The sequence below is a fragment of the Erythranthe guttata genome, chromosome 7 (assembly GCF_056151865.1).
Source record: "Erythranthe guttata isolate IM_541 chromosome 7, IM_541, whole genome shotgun sequence".
Classification (NCBI taxonomy): Eukaryota; Viridiplantae; Streptophyta; class Magnoliopsida; order Lamiales; family Phrymaceae; genus Erythranthe; species Erythranthe guttata.
Genome location: NC_142539.1, coordinates 10,481,790 through 10,501,215, shown reverse-complemented (window position 1 = coordinate 10,501,215; position 19,426 = coordinate 10,481,790). Strand labels below are relative to the sequence as shown.

At 34.4% G+C, this 19,426-nt stretch overlaps 1 protein-coding gene across 1 annotated transcript; it reads left to right on the top strand.

The window, feature by feature from the left end:
- Nucleotides 1–9,968: 9,968 nt before the first annotated feature.
- On the top strand, nucleotides 9,969–12,338 carry LOC148769191 (uncharacterized). The gene is made up of 3 exons (XM_088820285.1): nucleotides 9,969–11,117; nucleotides 11,222–11,247; nucleotides 11,343–12,338. Exons 1-3 carry the CDS (start codon nucleotides 9,969–9,971, stop codon nucleotides 12,256–12,258), a joined length of 2,091 nt encoding a protein of 696 aa, XP_088676411.1. The 3' UTR covers nucleotides 12,259–12,338.
- The last annotated feature ends 7,088 nt before the right edge of the window (nucleotides 12,339–19,426 follow it).

Here is a 19,426-nt window from a genome sequence, read left to right as displayed (position 1 = left end):
ATTGCAAATAAGCCCTTGACAAGAGTACTTAATTAAAAAATTGACATTCAGTTTTTTTATCTTACAAATAATACCACTGTTCAAACTTATTTGCAAATAAGGAAAACCTCTTTTATATACACCAAAATTACTCTCAACTCCTTGAAATCCTAAGTTGACTCTAATATTATGATTTACACCCATTTTAGTTCAATTTCAACAATTTCACCAATTAACCAATTTTGGCTATTATTCCAATTTTGACCGCCAGTCAGCGAAGGAGAAGGAGAGAAGGAGAAGGAGGAGGAGGAGGAGGAGGAGGAGATGTGCGAGGTGTGAGGGTTTTGTGTGTGGGTGGAAATAGGGCGGAATGGATCGGAAATGGCTTTTTCGAAAAATTTTCAATTTTTTTCGGAAGTAAAAATGGCTTCCAATTTTCCGTTTCAAAAAAATTGGAATGCAAAAATTCATTCCGATTTTGGAAAGCTCGGAATGGGCGGGATTTCATAAAATTCGGAACTTACATTAGTTTATAATCTCCTGTTCCAAAGTCGGACATAATGAAAAATTTCGCAGTATTTTTTTATCTTTTTAAAAAAAATTGAACGAAAATACAAGAAAATGCAAAAGAGAGTTCGAAAAACGCAATAAATAAAAACACATACAGGAGCAACAAATTGAACACACAGATTTTCATATAAGGAAAAATGAAATATAAAGTTTCTGATACCAATTTATCTTTTCTAATTTAGTAATTTACTTGACCCTTCGTTATTTATATTTTTCATATGAAAAATAACATAAGTTATATTATGGAATTTGGCCAATTCTTTATTGAATTATTAATCGGATAATTGAGTTTATAGTTCTGCATGTTATTCTCTTTTGTCGAAATTCCTTTTCCGTTGTTCAAGTTCAGTGTGGATTTGATTCTCGTGTAAGATCCAAACATCCGATCGTTTTACCATGATAGACTACCGGGAAGAGACTCTGCACCATCGACAACCCATAAATATTGTCTTACGGAAATTGCTTTGGCAAAGCTTGATTGTTCTTTTTGTTTTTCACAATTCCTCTTTTCGACAAACAAGTATTTTCGTTGTTTTATGCATTAATCCTATAATAAATCCAAATTTTTATTCGAAATTTGACATAAACCCAATAAACTCCAATTACCTAGAATGCCCCCAACTTACTAATACTAAAACCGATTAGAAACAAGCGAGATTTACAAATCTGGCCTGATTGGAAGTTCATAGAAATCTCTTCCACAATTAATGCCAAAAAATTTGGCTCCCACTATACCCGTCACACCCCCAGCCACCCACTCCCCGTTCCCCACCAATGGCGTTCGTGCTTTTATAAAAAAAAGGGTTTATTAGGGATAACCCCCTTGTTCATATTTTCTAATGAGGTAGATCCAATTTTTTTTCCACTTTTTGAGATAGACCCAATTTTGCCAACTTGGCAAAATATATTATATAATTTCCCTTTAATACCCTTGTTTATTTTTAAACGGCTTTTAATTCCTTTAATACGTGATTTGAGATTTGCTGATACGTTGCCTAAAATCAAGGAATAATATTACGTGAGATCATTGGCCGTTATACCAAATCGTGTATAATATTTTCGGAGGTTCTCTTTCACCGTTCCAGGGGATTTTTATCTTTTGAAGATTTCTGCACCGTCGTGGAAATAGGATCGAATTGAGCGCTCATCTGTTGGACGTTGTTAACCGGGTATGAATGCGTTTTTCGATTTATTTTTCGTTCAATGGCTAGGATCGTCGTGTATGGTGGTTAGAAATTTTAAGAGGTGTGTTGATACTTGATTATATTATGTAGAACGTTTTTTAACAAAATTATTCCGTCATATATACATCGTTAATTTTGGCGGATGATGTTTGTTCGGAAGAGGATTGACAGAGTTAGATAAAGATTGTTCACGCATATTGGACCAGAGTTATTTTATATGAACGTCGTAGTTGGTTTACGTAGTAATTGAAATAACTGTCCGCGGTTGTGGAGTTCATGTGTCTGATCCCGGTCGATAGTTGATTTATTTGTTTATAACAGCGGATTTTAGGACTCTGGGTAGTACATTAAAATATACTTTGTAGTCTTTTTTAAGTTATCGTATGAATTTTGCATTTTAAGTTTATTTTTGATCATATTAACATATTTTTTAGTATTTTGTATTTTTAATGTCGTATTATGATTCAAGGTTTTATCGATGGCGAATTTTGTACGGATTTTGTTGAGATTTGGTGGGTTGGTTGCTATAAAGAGGTGTTCGAACGGGTTTACTCGCGGTTCATTGGTTGCATTTGTTATTTCAAAGTGGCCACAACTCGATGGGTGGGATATAAGCATGACATATAGGCTGGAAGGCGTTGGTGAATGTATCTTGGCTGACGATGAGGACATGATTTCGAGGTTTGGTGGGTTGGTTGCTATAAAGAGGTGTTTACGATGTAATGGCTCGGTAATGTTGGTTAAGTGCTAAACCATTGTAATACAGTAGTATACTATTATGAATACCATATGATACTACCATTATCATTTTATTATACTATTATGAGATTATTAATGTACTAGAGTTTTTTAACTCGACATATTGGTTTGATTGTGCTATGATGTGTTTTAAGTATTTTATGAAAACCCTAGATTGAAATTATGAGATTATTAATGTACTATTTTATTGGTTATGTTGGAATACTTTACGTTGGTTTTGTTCTCAATGTTCTTGTCATTTCAGTGGTGTATTGTTTGTAACACAATTTCATATCACTACTATAACCGTAATATACTATCATAGCAGATTAATGTACTATATTGAAATTATTAATATACTATGTGGTTGAATAATACGGGATCCATAGTCGATTAACGAGTTCCATAGTCGAATTAGATCAATGAGATAGTCTATTACATGATATAAGGAAAATTACCCTAATTGATTAGTGTTTCAAACAAACATATTATTCAGTTTCCATTTATATTATTATTTTTTCATATATATTATTATTTACCCTAATCGTTTTCATATAATAAGGAAAATTACCCTAATTGATTAGTATTTCAAACAAACATATTATTCAGTTTCCATATATATTATTATTATTATTATTATTATTCTAGTGGTTTGATGATTTTTCGGCCCATAGTCGATTAACGAGATCCATAGTAAAATTATACCAGTGGGATAGTCTATTAAATGATAGGGATAGTATATTAACACAGTTGTAATTCGACTATGCATCTTGTTAATCAACTATGGGCCGAAGAATTATCAAAACCCTAGATTTGAGTAATCCTAGATTTGAGTAACCTTAGATTGGAGCAGTGACGGCGGCCCGTAGTCGATTAACGAGATCCATAGTCAAATTATATCAGTGGGATAGTTTATTAGTATATTGTCGGTTTCGTTGGGCCAAATTACGTGAGTTTGCCAGAGATTTGCTGCCCAAGTATTTCAAGCACAACAATTTCTCCAGTTTCGTTCGGCAACTGAATACTTACGTGAGCTTTTGCTAATCGAATCCTTCGATCTGTAACGAGGAATTTTGGTTTTTTTTTTTTTTGTTTCGGTTATTGATTGAGTTGCTTATCTGATGATTTTTTAGGGATTTGGGAAGGTTATGCCTGATCGGTGGGAGTTCTCCAATGAATGCTTTCGAAAAGACGAGAAAAGGCCATTGTGCGAAATCCAGCGCCGGAAAATTGCTACGATGCTGCACCACAGCGGACGGTGTCTCCGTCGGACTCCGGCGAGGAGCAAGTACTTTCCTCATCTAATTTATCCGGCACCGTCCGCGAGATCCGTATAAATTTCTGGTTTTGAGAGGTTTGCAGATTTTTTGGTAGTGGGTTTGTGGGGATAGTATTTTAACGGGAAAATAGGGTGGGATTTGATATTATTTCAAAAGGTAAAGTAACGTGATTTGTGGGATTTGATTGAGGGTACTTATGTAATTTAGAAAAGTTTGGGTTTTTATCAAAATGGCAAATTTAAATTTGGGTCTACCCCTATTATTTGAATGTTTAAGGGGGTTATATCTAATAGACCCTAAAAAAAATTGCTATTGAAATAATTTTTAATCTACAAATTAGGGATTAAAGCGTGAATTTTTAATCCACGAATAATTTTTAATATGCTACTCCCTCCATGCCAAAATATGTGTCACTTTGGGTTTTTGCGCACATATTAAGAAAATTAATAAAATATACATGTTATTAATGTCGTTTCCATTAATTCTCAGTCAATTAATGAACAATAATAAAGGTAAAATTGAGAAAATAGTAAATAATGAATCATGAAATTATAATGTGACAGATAATTTGAAACAAGAAACATCCCCAAACGACACTTAAAACTATGGCTAATTCAATTCCACTTGAAATGTAACAAAACATGTTTTAAAAATGTGATGGTTTGACTAATTATTATAAAAATTTTGCAGTGTGTAGGTAGGTTATAGGCCTTATACATTTGCTCAGTATATTCACCACTTCTATTTTTTTTAATATTAAAAATGGCTTTCATAATAATATAAGTGAATATTAAAACCACGTTGTACAAAGAGTTAGTTTTCTTTTTTTTTAATATTAAAAATGACTTGGAATAATATAGGTGAATATTAAAACCACGTTGTACGAAATACTATGTACAGAGAGTTGTGAAAACCACTTTGTATAAGACATTCAAACAATGCAATTAAAGAGTTTTGAAAGGAAAAAAATTGTCCGGTCTAGCGGTTGGAGCAAGTGGTTCTGTGTCAATTGACTCACGTTCAAGTTTCTTTGTCAACGGTCGCTAGATCGAGCTTGTCACACATAGTTAGCCTAGTGTGGTTTATGTCTATTGTATGGTTTGCTGCGGTTTCTTCATTAAAAAAAAGAGGGTTTTGAAAACATCATGTATAAGAACATGTTTAAAGAAAAAAATAATACAAATCCTGCAAGAATAACAAACATGTTCTTGTACCAAATAAATGAGTTATCAAATAAATATATTAGGGTCGGCTCTAGGATATTGGGGGCCTTAGGCGAAACTCAAAAATGAGGCCCTGATTTTTTTTTATTTATTTTTTTTTTTTTTTTAATCTTATGGAAAAATTATTTTTCTTGCTTTTATAGATGCAAATGTATTAATCAAATCTTCAGATTCTAGTTCTTTTAATAAATCTTTTTCTATAGATAAAATAGCTAATTCACTTAATCGTTCTTGTGACATAGTTGAACGTAAGTATATTTTTATTAATTGTAACTTTGAAAAACTCCTTTCGGCCGAAGCAACGGTTACAAGTATTGTAAATATTATTCTATAGCATATACACGTATTAGGATAAGAATCAATAACTTTTATATGATTAAGTACATCAATTGGTTTATCTATTTTGGAAGGTGTGATTTTTCTTAACACTTTTAATTCATAATATAAATCCGAACCATCAATATCAGATTGAGTTATGTTGTAAAGAATTTTCAAGATTAATACAACTTTCTTTCAAAGTGTTATCATCTAAAGACTTTATTTTTTTTATATTAAATAAAAATCCAAATGTATTTTTATATTGTTTAAACTGCTCGAATCTAGCTTTAATTGAAGAGATAGCTTGATCTACGATATATAAGAAATATTCTATCCTAAATGATTCTTCGGGTGATAATATAGTATCGTTACTTTGAGTTTCATCAAATTGTTTTTTTCTATGTATCACACGTTTTTCTCGAAATATTGATTCAATTCCCATCTTTAAAGAAATTTCTTTAGTAGCATTAATAACTAATTCAAACTCATTTTCTCTAAAATCCTCTAAAAATGATACAAGACCTTGCAAATGATCTATAGCGGAGACAATGTGCATATCTTTAGATTGTAAATTTTTGCTAACACAATTAACGGCATGTAATAATTCAAACCAAATATTCATGCTAAGTAAAAATTCAAAATTTTCAATCTCATAAGTGGCTAAGCATTTAGCTTCACTCTTTACTTTAGGATCTAAGGAAGTTTCTCTCAATTCAATCAAAGCATCTTTTATTTCGATTGGTTGACTTTGGATGGCTCTAACACTTTCAATGTGACTTTCCCACCGTGTTTGTGACAATGGTTTAACTGTTAATTTCTTTACATTATCCGTCAATATTTTCCATCTCTTTGTGGAACTAGAAAATATAATATATATATACGTTGTATGACTCCAAAGAAAGATATAGCTCTATGACAAAAATTAACCATGTCAGAAATTACTAAATTAAGACTATGACTACCACAAGGAGTGTAAAATGCTTTAGAATTTATATTTAACAATCTTTTTTTGCACACCTTTTCTTTATCTTTCATGTTTGAACCATTATCATATCCTTGACCTCTCACATTATCAATATAAAGTTTAAGATTTTTTTATTACATTTAGAAGTTCATCAAAAATACTTTTTCCTGTTGTATCATCTATTTTTAAAAAAATTATAAAATATTCTTCTATATGAATTGGATTCATATATAGATACATTCACACTTCTTAAAATGAGAGACATTTATTCTTGATGACTTGTATCCGGAGTACAATCAAGTATAATAGAAAAATATTTAGCCATTTTAATTCTCTTAATAATATTATATTTTAATTCACAAGCTAACATATGCACCAATTCATTTTGTATATTATGCCCGAGGTAGTGAATATGTATTTCCCTATCTTTAATGTGCCGAAGGTGTTCTTGCATTATAGAATCGAATTCCACAATCATTTCAATTAGACTTAAAAAATTTCCATTGTTATTGTCATAAATTTTTTCATTTGTCCCACGAAAAGCCAAATTATTTTTAGCTAAAGTTTTCACAACCGCATTAATTTTTTTCAATACTTGTTTCCAATGTTCATTTTCTCTTTTTATGTTTTCTTGTATACTATGATCAATTGTTTTATTGCTTCGCAATCTTGTTTCTAAATTCATCCAATCATACATATTATTAATATGATCACTAGATGTCTCATGAGTTGTTAATATAGTACTAATCATTAACTCCGCCACCAAATTTTTTTACTTGAAGTAGTTTTAATGCTAAACAACTTACAACAAAAACAAAATACTTTATCTACACTTTCTGAATATACGAGCCATCTCCTATCATATTTCTCTCGATTAGGTAAATTTCGAATATAACTTGAAGTAGAGAAATGTCTACCATCACGTTCTTTTGGAAAATCTATACTAGCAATTATAATAGGACCTTTTTCCACTAGTAAATCTCGTAATTTTGTATTTATATTGATCCAATTTGCCGGATCAAATTTATCAAGAAAGTCGGCATTTTCTTCAATTACATTATGATCCGTAGCAACATTTCATTTGAATTATTATCATTATTTTCATTTTCTTCTCGCATAGGAATTTCATTTTGATCATTAGTAGGATTATCAATTGGAACAACAATTAGATTATCATTTTGAATATTAAGAATATTATCATTCTGAACATCATTAGGATTATCGTCTTGGGCATTCATAGGAATTTCATGTTCGTTTCTAGCATTTTGATTCCTCCTATTCATAAATAATCTTTCTATAACTCCTCTTTGAGAGTCATCATCTTTCTTTAGTTTTTCTTGTCTTTTTCTTTTTTGACAACCAAACATGTAATGTCTACCACTCGACATAATAAAGCAAATGGAGATTAGCAATCCTAAGAAAGTAGAAACAATAGAACTTGGAAATTGCAAGTTTTTTCTTTTTATTTGCGTAAATTCTGGAAATTGCAAGCTCGAAGCCTAGTAGCCAACAAAATAAAATCTGAATAATCACCTGCAAAAAAAGTAGAAACAAGAAAGATATACTTAGAGAAAAATGATAAGGAAAAAAAATAAAAGAAATCGTCCAACAAAAAGAAGAATAAAAAATCTTGAGAATTTGTTGTGTGCTTCACGTTGAGTGGCAAGAGTTTTTGGTGATCTATTTTTTACAGAAGAAGAGAGAGAAGAAGAAGAGGGATACGTGTGTAGGAGAAAAAAAAAATTAATTTAGAAGAATATAGCGTGAATTCAGGGAAACTGAAAAGTCTTGATTAATGGGATATAGTGAGAGAAAAGTGAAATTGTGTGAAGTGGGCCCTAGTAATTAAGGAAATAAACGTTTTTTTTCATAGAAGATGAGAAAATTGTACCGTTGATTGAAAATAGGATTTAATGTGGACCCTCTATTAAATGTGAGAATTTTAGTTAATATATATTAAATATAACATAAAACTAATATATAATAATAATATATTTATATAACATATGTGTATCTAGGTGGGCCCCTAAAATTGGGGGCCCTAGGCAAATACCTCATTTGCCTTGTGGTAAAGCCTGCCTGAAATATATGAAAATATGTTACTGATTATGTTGCACGGACACGGATACGTGGACACGGCGATACGCGGATACGGACATGGTGATACGACATTTTCAAAAAACTAGGATACGGACACGCGGGGATACGCGTAAATATAAAAATATAGGGGTATATTTATAAATAATAAAAATATGGGTACATTTATAAATTGTAAAAAATATGTATAATTCGTCATCGCATAAGAGAACCGCTCGCCCTTGTTGCTCGTGTTCTTGGTCGCCATCGCATGCTAGACATTTGGAGTTTTGGGTGGACTGACAAAGAAAATATGTATTACAGAGAAAGGAAAATGCGCATTTTTTTTATTAGGGCTTCCTCTTAAAATGTAAGAGAAGTGTCCCAACTTTTTTAAAATTATGGACACTGCCCGACACGGGTGTCCTACATTTAGCGAAATTACGACACGGCCCGACACGGGTGTCGAGAAGTGTCCGAGTGTGTCCGAGTGTCCAGGTGTTGAATACGGGGACTCTTCACCTTCTAGAAGTGTCCGTGCAACATATACTGACAATCACAAATACAACCAAGAGTTGTGAAAACCATTCTATAGCATCTGAACGACGACCTCGCTATTCATAACTCAATATAATGGGACCTTTTTTCTTAAATTAAATTTAGGGAAAATGAGGGAAACCCCCCCCCCCCCCCCCCCCCCCCATTAGGGAAAATTACCTAGCCCAGGTCCAATTTGTATTTGGGCTATTGTATAGAAGTCCATATATTTTTTCATCAATTGCTTGACCCCCCTTACGGATGTTTTCTCCCTATTCTGCCCTTATTGTAAATATAATACCCAAACAACGTATCAATCAGAATTGGCGTGAAATCTGTGATTGTACCTCCGTATATCTCGCCCTACGTGATTAGTGCCAACTGCATAATCATAAACCGTTCTGTTTATATCATTATAACTAATCTTCACAGTCAAAAATCTTCGTCATAAATTCTTCGACACAGGCGATACATGTGAAGATTACAGAGTGTGGAATAAAATTAACGACGAGAGATTGTTTAAAAGAAGGTATGATATTAGTACTAAATCGGCTTATCAGATGAGATGGGGGTTTGTATATACAGTTTCGTTTTTGGAATTGGAATTTCAAGTTACTGTATTTGATTGGGTTGATTGCGTAGTTTAATTAGTCAGTTCATAATTACAATGGGACTTACGGTTGTCATCCAGACGGGGGTGATTTGTTGCTGTTAGAATTAGAAGTGAGTTTAAAATATGTGGTTGTTTTTTGGCAGTTTGCTATGTTTATAGCTTCTGTGTCACAGTCGTTAATGTAGTGTGCTATGTCTTTATATTTTCTCTGGTGTGATAAATAACACTGATCAATTTAATTTTAATAAAATATATTATGCGCGACGAACGTAGTAATCTAACTTACGAATTACATTATTATGAATTCATACACAAAGAACAATTATTTTGTTCATATAGAATGAATTTTGGTATGTTTATAGCTTCTGTGTCACAGTCGTTAATGTAGTGTGCTATGTTTTTATTATTTCTCTGGTGTGATTTTTGCTTATGATGAGTTTCTACTTTTCACATTTTTTTTATTTTGTCTCCTCGTGCAGTAATCAAATGGCGATTAGTGTGATGCTGATGCTAAACTACGCGAGTGTGAAAGCATTGAAGCGTTTCACAGTTGGTATGCGGTATGAAGCATTGTCTGGCTTTATTTGTTCGAAATGGAGCGGTTTGAGTGCCGATAATCTGTATTTGACGTACAATTTGCCTATGTTTGGTGATTGCATTCTCGGAGATGATGAAGATGTATTGTCAATGTTTGCCATGGTACAACAGTTAACTTTGCAGAATATTGTTGTTAACGTGAAGGAAAAGGAGAAGCGTGCTGAATTGGGAAATAGGGGAAGGTCGTTGGCGTATGTTGATAACGATTTTCAGGTTCAAAATGCCCTAGTTGGGAGTTTATCTGCGTATGCACCATCTGCATTATTGGTTGAGAATGATGGTTTATGTGAAGAACGAATCATGGGTGTGCCATCGAATGGTAAGCAACTATTGAGCCACAGTTGGCTTTTTTTTATTAGGGATGTGGGACAGGTTTTTAAAGGGGGCGTTGTTGAGTTTAGGAAAGCATTGTGCAAATTCTCTGTTGAATCTGGTTTTGAGTTTGACTACGTGAAAAATGAGTCATATCGAGTCACGGCACAGTGCAAGTACAGAGACTCGAAGAAATGCATGTGGAGAATACATGCATCGATTGAGAAGTGCAACAAATTTTGTTATATTAGGAAATATCATAAGTATCACACATGTGGCATGACATTTGGAACTTGCAGTAGAAGAAGGATCACGTCCGATATTATTGCAGAGCTTATTGTGGATGATATTCGAGCTATGCCTACAACGACCCCTAAAGATGTAATTCACCAAGCTAAAGATAAATATGGTATTGATATTAGTTACTTTGTTGCATGGAGGGCTGTAGATGCGGGCAGGGAGGTTGTGTATGGTGATCAAACCACATCGTACTCATTCCTTCCATCATATTTTCAAGAAATGCGAAAGACTAATCCGGGTAGTATTTTCCATTTAGATGTTGATGAATTTTCCAACAATTTTGTGCGGTGTTTTTTCGCTTTCGCTGGATGTTTGAGTGGTTTCAAATCATGTCGTCCCGTTGTATGTGTTGATGGTACTTTTTTGAAGGGAAAACACAAGGGTATATTGCTCAGCGCCGTTGCGAAAGATGGCAATGATGGTAATGTTTTGACGTAGTTACATATTTTTTTTTGGAATTGTATTAGTTAATCATAATGCATGTTTAAATTATTAGCAACTAGATTATTGACATAATGTTTAATATGCAGGTTTATTCCCGTTTGCATTTGCTATTGTGAATGAAGAAACAAATGCTAATTGGGCATGGTTCTTGGAACATTTGAGAGACTCAGTAGGTACGGAGCGTGTACTAACATTTATATCTGACAGGTGCCATGGCATTATTGAGGGGGTGAAGAACATTTTTCCAGGCTCTCGTCATGCATTTTGTGTAATTCACTTGAAGAGGAATTTGAAGAACCATTTTAGGGGTGTTGGTGCCAACCTTCGGAAAGCAATTGTACTTCAGTTCGATTCTTGTGTTTATGCTGCATCGAAGGAAGAATTTGAGGTTGCAATGGGTGACTTAAGATCCAATGGAGCGGAAAGAATTTTCAATTTCTTAGCTGACCTTCCTTATGAGAATTGGGCGCATTCGTATTTTGAGGCTGGTAGATATGGTCAGACCACGTCAAATGCTGTTGAGTCATGGAATGCCCAAATTCGAAGGTATAGACATCTTCCCATCACCAATTTCATTGATGTAATTCGGAGTTTGTTAATGGTGCAGATGTGTATAAGGCACGAGGAGGGTGCCACGTGGACAACTGCTATATGCCCGAATCTTGAAACAATTGTTGATAGTTTTGTGAATGAGGGTAGACCATTGACGGTTAAAAAGGCGTCTGAATTTGTGTATGAGGTGTACTCGGTGCCGAATGCTGTTGTAGATGTGCAGGCAAGAACATGCTCGTGCAGATGGTGGCAAATCAATGGATATCCTTGCGTACATGCTGCAGCTGTGTTTTTTTTGTACAGAAATGATGGTTATGAGCACATTGATGAGTACTTCCACGTGTCGATGTTCAAGAGTACATATGCTATGTTAATACAGCCTTTTGGTAAAGTGGTAGTTTACAATCAACAAAAATTGGTGGGTCCCCCAGATTATCATACAAGACGTGGTAGGCCAAGAGTGAAAAGAATTCCTTCTAGGGGAGAGCATATTGCTCGGAAGATGAAGTGTGGTCGTTGCAATGAATATGGGCACCATAATAAGAAGACGTGCACAAAGCGGATAGGATGAATTTTTATGTAGGAAGATGATTGTATGCAAATGGTTATTTTTCTTTAGTTTATTTGCGTTTGTTGAACTATTCTGTTTTGTTTGTGGACATTTTTTATGCACATGTTCTGTTGAACTATGTTTTTATATCAATGCACATGTTCTGTTGAACTATGTTTTTATATCAATGCACATGTTCTGTTGAACTATGTTTTTATATCAATTGCTATGCTTTATACGATCGTTGAATGTTTTTTAAATGGGTTTTTTCATTATATATTAATTTTACTACGAATATGCAGTTTACTGAAACGTAATAAGTTGATTACAACAGAGGCAGTTTACTGTAACTTATTAGTTCACTGTAAGTTGTACGATGATTTGTACAGTATTGGGTTACTATAAAATTATTCTTACTTTAATGTAATTTGTTTACTATATTGTATAATTGTGGCATAGTTGACTCATGGTTTATAGTTCACTGTAAATGGTTTACTGTAATGTATAATGTAAATAGTTTACTATAATGTAAATAGTCAGTTTACTTGACTAAGTGATTATAGTTCACTGTAAATGGTTCACTATATTGTATAAAAATGCATAGTTGACTCACTATACATGGTACACTGTACTATATACACTGCATTGTGTTTTCTATGAACTGTACTGTACAATTTAGCTAGTTCACTATAAATAGTGAACTAAAGTTTACTATAGTTTTATACGAACAATAGTATAGATTGTTAACATAGTTGACTCACTTTTTAAGCCCCCGATGCTGGTAAAATACTGTTACTAGTAAAAAAAGAAGACATAGATACGAAAGATAAAACAAGTTGGATGCAATATAGTAACCAATGTGCATAATCCAGAACATAAAACAGTAAAAATAAAAAGAAGTATAACTGGTTGTGCAAAAAACTAATAATCCGAACAAAAGAGATATGTTTGGAGATATTACAAAACTAGGGTGTCACTAGCTACATCTTATTAGTTTTTTAAGCGTTTATTTCTGTAATCCTTCCCCTTTCCCAGTTCCAAGAACAGTTCCACCAATTCACGACGCATGTTACCTATTTCCATCGTTGCAGTTTGTGATGGTATTGGCTGTTGCGTGAAATATTTCTTGATGATGTACAACACCACTATACCACAATCATCGGTTCCACACGCTTGCTGGGGAGCGTCTTCCATCGTTTGAATATCTTCGTCATTTGGTATATCAAGATCATATTTTGCAGCAGTTTTTTCAACGAATTCCTTCTGTAAAAAAAAAAAGTTAGGTAGAATAATATAAGACTTGTATAATTTGTAGTATGATTTCAGTACATCAATTGAATTATTCAGATGTTTATTACCATATCTTCCGCGTCCTGGAGGTATGCATCCTTGTGACCCTTTCGTGGTTGCAGGGAGTTGTAAAATCTCCAATCACACAGTAGTTTGTCAAACACAAGAAGTGTCAAGTGGTCTATTTTTTTTAATTTTATTGCCCTTGGAATGTAGTGGAAAAATTAGGTAGCGATGTGCGCACAGGTGCACAGGTGGCACAAATGTCTTATCACCGGAACTCCTCAGACAATACTGCAATTTGATTTGGGGAAATATTATTATAAAATTATCAATTTTTTTTACAACAACGAGGAAAAGATTTTTGAATTACCAGTAACATGGAAGGGAGTACGATGCTCGTTCCTTTCATATCTTCAGATTGGGCAGTGTCGAACAACCCATTTGACTGTTCCATGCTAAGCTTCATGCAGTAACAATCGATGAACTGGGCTCACAAATATATATATATATACATATATATACCAGTTACGCACATTATAATCAGTTGAAAAATGTTAATGTGATTTACTATGAAGTTATGCTTACAGAGCTCCATATTGATTTGTTCTCGATGAGCGCAAAGAGGTCGTTTGAAAGTACGGCTTGGTTGCTATCTGGTGGCCTCCAAATAATTGTGCTGCGTGTGGTGACAGTTGTAAGAAATTGATATGTAACTAAAAAACATAACATAGATTACTAAAAGTGTGAATAGAACGCTATATGAATCGTGCACCGACAATCATCAAATAAATTGAACTTTGAGAAATTTAAACGTTTACTTACTCGACTTGTCCCCTTTGAGATGCGAGTGAATTGATAGTTTCCTTATCCTCATCCGAAAGGTTCTTGTAAGTGGTGTATTTCTTGTAGCTGTTCCTTGGTTTTGGGATTGTTTTGAGTGTGGAAGGGGTTACATGTTGCTTTTTTGATCTCGTTCTGTTGGCAACTACGGAGTTAGGCCCCCTCATTGGCTTTTTTGAACTCGGACCAGCTTCTTCGAAATCATCATCGGACTCATCGAGCACTGGAATTGTCTTGGTACAGTTGTCGAGGGTTGTGGTGAGCTCTTTAATTGTGTGCTCCTGTTCCGTAATTTTCCTTTTTGTCACCAATTCCTGTTTTTGCATCACCTGGACAGTTGCTTGTAGCTCCATTATTGTGAGATCTGCTACGGGCATGTTGGTGAGCGTTATATCATCGGAGTTTTGCTGAGTTGGGGTTAACAGCTCGAAGGACGGTGTATCGTCTCTGCTTGGCGGGATGTTGTTGCTTGCAGGCCCGGAAGTAGTCTGTTTTCGGAGTTTTGATATTTCTTCTTCAAGGTTGGTCTTGGCTGATTGGAGGGATTCATTGCAAGTCTTTAGCACGGTTAATTCAGCTTGCAGCTCTTGTGTAGTAGCATTATTCATCAACAATTGTTCATTATCAGCTTTAACCTTCACGAGCTCAGTTTGGAGGTCCAAATTGCGTTGGCGTTCATTTTGCAGATTAAGATACGCTTCATTCAGTTGGACTATAAGTCTACGATCCAATTCATGTTGACTCTTGGCTTTCAATGATGATAATCGGTCAACATGCAAATCTGGATTGCTAGACGCCGCTTGGATATTTGAAACCTTGGTTCGTAACTCATATGCTTCAAATTTGGACGACTGTAAAGCGTCTTTTAGATCTTTTATTTCAGTTTCGTATTGACGTACGGTTGCTTCCAAAATCGCTAGTCTGGTCTGCATATTGGGCTCTGAACCACATCCCCGTGCATTTAAGTCATGGAGCTCGGGATTATGGTCAACTGGGTCGTGCGGCGGAGAATCATCTGCATTTCCATGGGCATCACCAATATCTGGAGTACCCCCATCTGTGTCACTGTTTGTAGTGTCATGGTCGCTGTCTTTTGAAACACTGTCTTCTACAACATCATCACTGTTGGATGTGCATTGGGTCTATGTGGATTCATACCAATTGAGTACGGCTTTTTCTTTGGATGAAGGTTCCAATGGTGTGATATGAACATCTTTTCTGGGAATGTCCACTATTGCAATATTTCGTAGCGACTCCGACAATGTACGTAGATTCCATCGCTGAAATCTTGGGAATGCGCATTCTCTCGCGGGGCTTACAATGTTCGTTCGTTCGCAAAACCAAAACTGGGTATAATTTTAGAGCATTTGTTAGCACACAGTTCAATGTAGATAGATTATATTGTACTACGCAAACATAGTTAACTAAATATTACTCAGTAGGTGACGTAGGTATAATGCGTGTATGAAACAAAAGAGGAAAAACTTACCAATAGTAATGCTCTGCAACCCTTTACATCGATTGCTTTGTCTTTTCGTACGCTGCTCATGAAGAACTCTGTTATAGCTTTCCCCCAGTTGTATTGACTCATCATATCTATATCTTCGCAATACTTAAATGTCCACCACCCCACGAGAGATCCACTAGTTACGAAGAAGACGTTGGTGACCAAACACAAAATTATTAGTCTTACAACATCTTCAACACTCTCTTGGTCCTCATTACCAATGCACTTCATCAAGTCTGGTTTGAGATATTTCCGTTTCAATTTCACGTGGTTGCGGAATTTACGCTGTGCCAGGCCTTCACGAGGTTTGCTAGATTTGTTGGTGTTGATTTCAATGTGACCGTGGTTTATGCCAAATATCAACTGGCATTCCTCTGGGGTAATGGTTATCTCTTCCCCCCCAATAATGAATTTGTCTTTTTCCTTGTCAAACGCCAAAAGTAATTGTGCAGTCCCAATTTGTGTGCACTTGACAAACTTGGCATCGACCTTCTTATCTGCAAATTGCATTACAAAGTAGTAGAATGGCGTTTTTTTGAGGCATCGGATATGGGCTGGCCTTAGAGATATGTCATTGAAGAAAGTGATGGTTGAGGTGAGGGTCGATCTGTACTGCTTTATATACCCCAATTCTTCTCTTTGTTCTTTAATCACCTGCTTTGTTTGCACTGCATTAGAAAACATGCACACATCAGTATACAAACAACAATGTAGTCAACTAGATACACTTAAATTAAGTATACAATACAAATAAATCCATGTTGTAGCATAGAATTGTAATCAACTTCACAGTTCAACTACAACAACACCCACAATGTTTTTAGATTCATAATTATGCATTCAACTACAATGCCCAAAAAACATATTTCAATTGGTAACCAATTTGCATAAATTATTACCAGCGTTTAGATGCAGTAAGTCAACTTTCATTTTGCTATGTGGTGTTCCTGGGAAAAGAAATAAAACATAGATTAATTCTTTTGTACAAGTATTTAAATCGAGTGAACTATCAGTATGGACAATTTGTTAATACCTCTATTCGTGTTCTTCTTTCCCATTCGTTTCTTCGATTTTGGTTTCACTGTAATCAATAAAAATTTCAGTGGCCCATGTATGAAACATAGCAAAAGTAATCAAAACTGCTATGAAATTTACAACAAATCGAAGTGAAATTGATTGTCGATTCCAGACTTACCTTTGCATACGGTTTCTGTAGAAGTCTTCAATTTGCCCTCCGGAGTCACTGATAATGGTGTCAGGAAGCGGAATTGTGGGGTAAATACACAAAATTAGGTCAATAAAAAGTCGGCGATAGAGATGGGTATATAGCAAACTACTTGTCTTCTTCTTCCCGTTCTTCACCATTGCTTGTCAACCTGTGTTGCTGGACGAATTGCACAATAAAATGGTATTCTTGGTTTTTTTTTTCCGCTGAAAATGTAGCAAACTAGGGCAATTTTTGAAAGGGGAAAATATGCGGTGTATATATTGCAGTTTGTTTTTCGGCGAATTTATCGGCATAAATGTAGCAGACGAACGGAAATTGGGGTGAAATTATGTTGAAGAAGATGGTTGAAGATATGCAGTATTTGGGGAAAACGGGAGGGGGGTCTTTGCTATTACAAATTATAGGGGTAGTTCAGTAATTGACATTTCTGAGGGGGTTTGACCCATTAAAAATATTGTAAGGTGGTTAGTCCTAATATTTTTTCTAATGAGGGGGTTATATCTTATTAACCCTTAAATTTATCGCCTCTACAAAACAATATTTCTACAATTAAGGAGAGAGATTTCTAGTCTGACATGGTTTAAAATGTGATTACGTGATCTATTAATTATTAATTACAGAAAAGATATTACATAACTACATATTTTTAAGCGTACGATATGTTAAATTGAATTATAGCTGTAATAATGAATCCTAAAATATTTTTATTAATTAAATACATTTTGAATGTTGCTTAAAATCTGGATTATTTTTTGGGTCTATCGTACTACCACCACTTGTCTACCAAGGGGCTTTTGACAAATTTTCCAATTAAAATCTAGTAATTAGGGGCCTTTAGAGTATTACCACTATTCCCCGCAAATATATATATATATATATATATATATATATATATATATATATATATATATATATATATATATATATATATATATATATATATATATATATATATATATATATATATATATATATATATGGGGCGGCTAAATCTCACACTAAAATTTACTAAATCACACACATAAATTAAAAAAAATCTCTCTCTACTCATATTCTCTCTAACTTTTATCTAAGATAATTTTATCCAAGTTAGTCAAAATTCATTATTTTTTTACGTGAATAATCATAAAAAATGAGTTCAGTTTTAATTTATATTTATTCGATTTCATGAAGCCTATTTAATTATTCAAATTCATATCAATTCGATTTTTTTTCCTCAAATTCCAACTATATTTTAGTTTGAACATGTGAAGATTTTTGTCAAATTCGAACTTGGAATGCTAGGGACGTTTTTAGTGTGTGATTTTGTGAAAAAGTTAGGCGAAACGAAGAAGAGTGAGGAAGGAGAAGAGAAGATTTTAGAGAGAAAAATATTTTTAATTATGTGCATGATTTAGTAAAATTAGTGCGGGATTGAGCATATATATATATATATATATATATATATATATATATATATATATATATATATATATATATATATATATATATATATATATACACACACACACTAGTCGTTAGACCATCGCGCAAGGCGCGCCGTCGGTGCCCAATCGACAGGTGAAATTAAGTTGTGATGAAAAAAAAAAAACCCGATTATTTTATTAGATGGAAATGCAATGGGAAAAATAGTAAAATTGTTTGAGTGCTACAAAATTAGATGTGATTTTTCTTTAGTATAGGTTATTCACTATTGATGATGCTAATTACTTAGATCACCTGATGTAGTGTAGAAAACGAGCTGGGAGAGCAAAGCGGATCAGTAGCTTGACAACTTGATGATCCTGAGGTCCCTGCGAAATGAGCACACGTGAACTAAGCCGGGGGTTGATCCGGCGGAAACCCCTCCGACGCTCAAGTCAGATGTCTAGATCATGGAGATACTAGAGAGAATATGAGCTCTAGAATATTTGTGAATAATCGAACGTACCTTAAGGAATGAGTTCAAACCTTTATTTATAGCTTAGTTGAGATTTTCGGGCCCAAACCTTACTTGAAGGTGATTGGGCCTCGGTGATAGTGGTCTTCAATATTGGGCTTGTGGCTCAGTAGGTAAAAATTTGTAGGCCCATTGGGTTGGCCCAATTAGGCATATCATTAAGCTCCCCACTCTCGAGTCGATGTGGGGGCCATGTCGGAATGGATTCCAGATCGTGTTGAGAGTAGAAATTGTAGTAGTCGCTCGTTGGCGTATGGTCAGATGGTGTGCGAAAACGCGGTGGAGCGTGTGTCGGAGGGGCGTGAAGGCGCGTTGGCGCGTAGCACAACTAAGTTGTCGTGATATAAGTTACTTGAGTCGTCGGTGTTGTCCCGCGACGATG

What these genes read in the sequence shown, in the direction of transcription:
- LOC148769191 (XM_088820285.1), top strand. Translation starts at nt 9,969, where the DNA reads ATGGCGATTAGTGTGATGCTGATGCTAAACTACGCGAGTGTGAAAGCA. An exon ending in AAGATGGCAATGATGGTAAT is followed by an intron (nt 11,118 to 11,221) that starts GTTTTGACGTAG and finishes TTTAATATGCAG; the next exon opens with GTTTATTCCCGTTTGCATTT. An exon ending in TCCCGTTTGCATTTGCTATT is followed by an intron (nt 11,248 to 11,342) that starts GTGAATGAAGAA and finishes TATATCTGACAG; the next exon opens with GTGCCATGGCATTATTGAGG.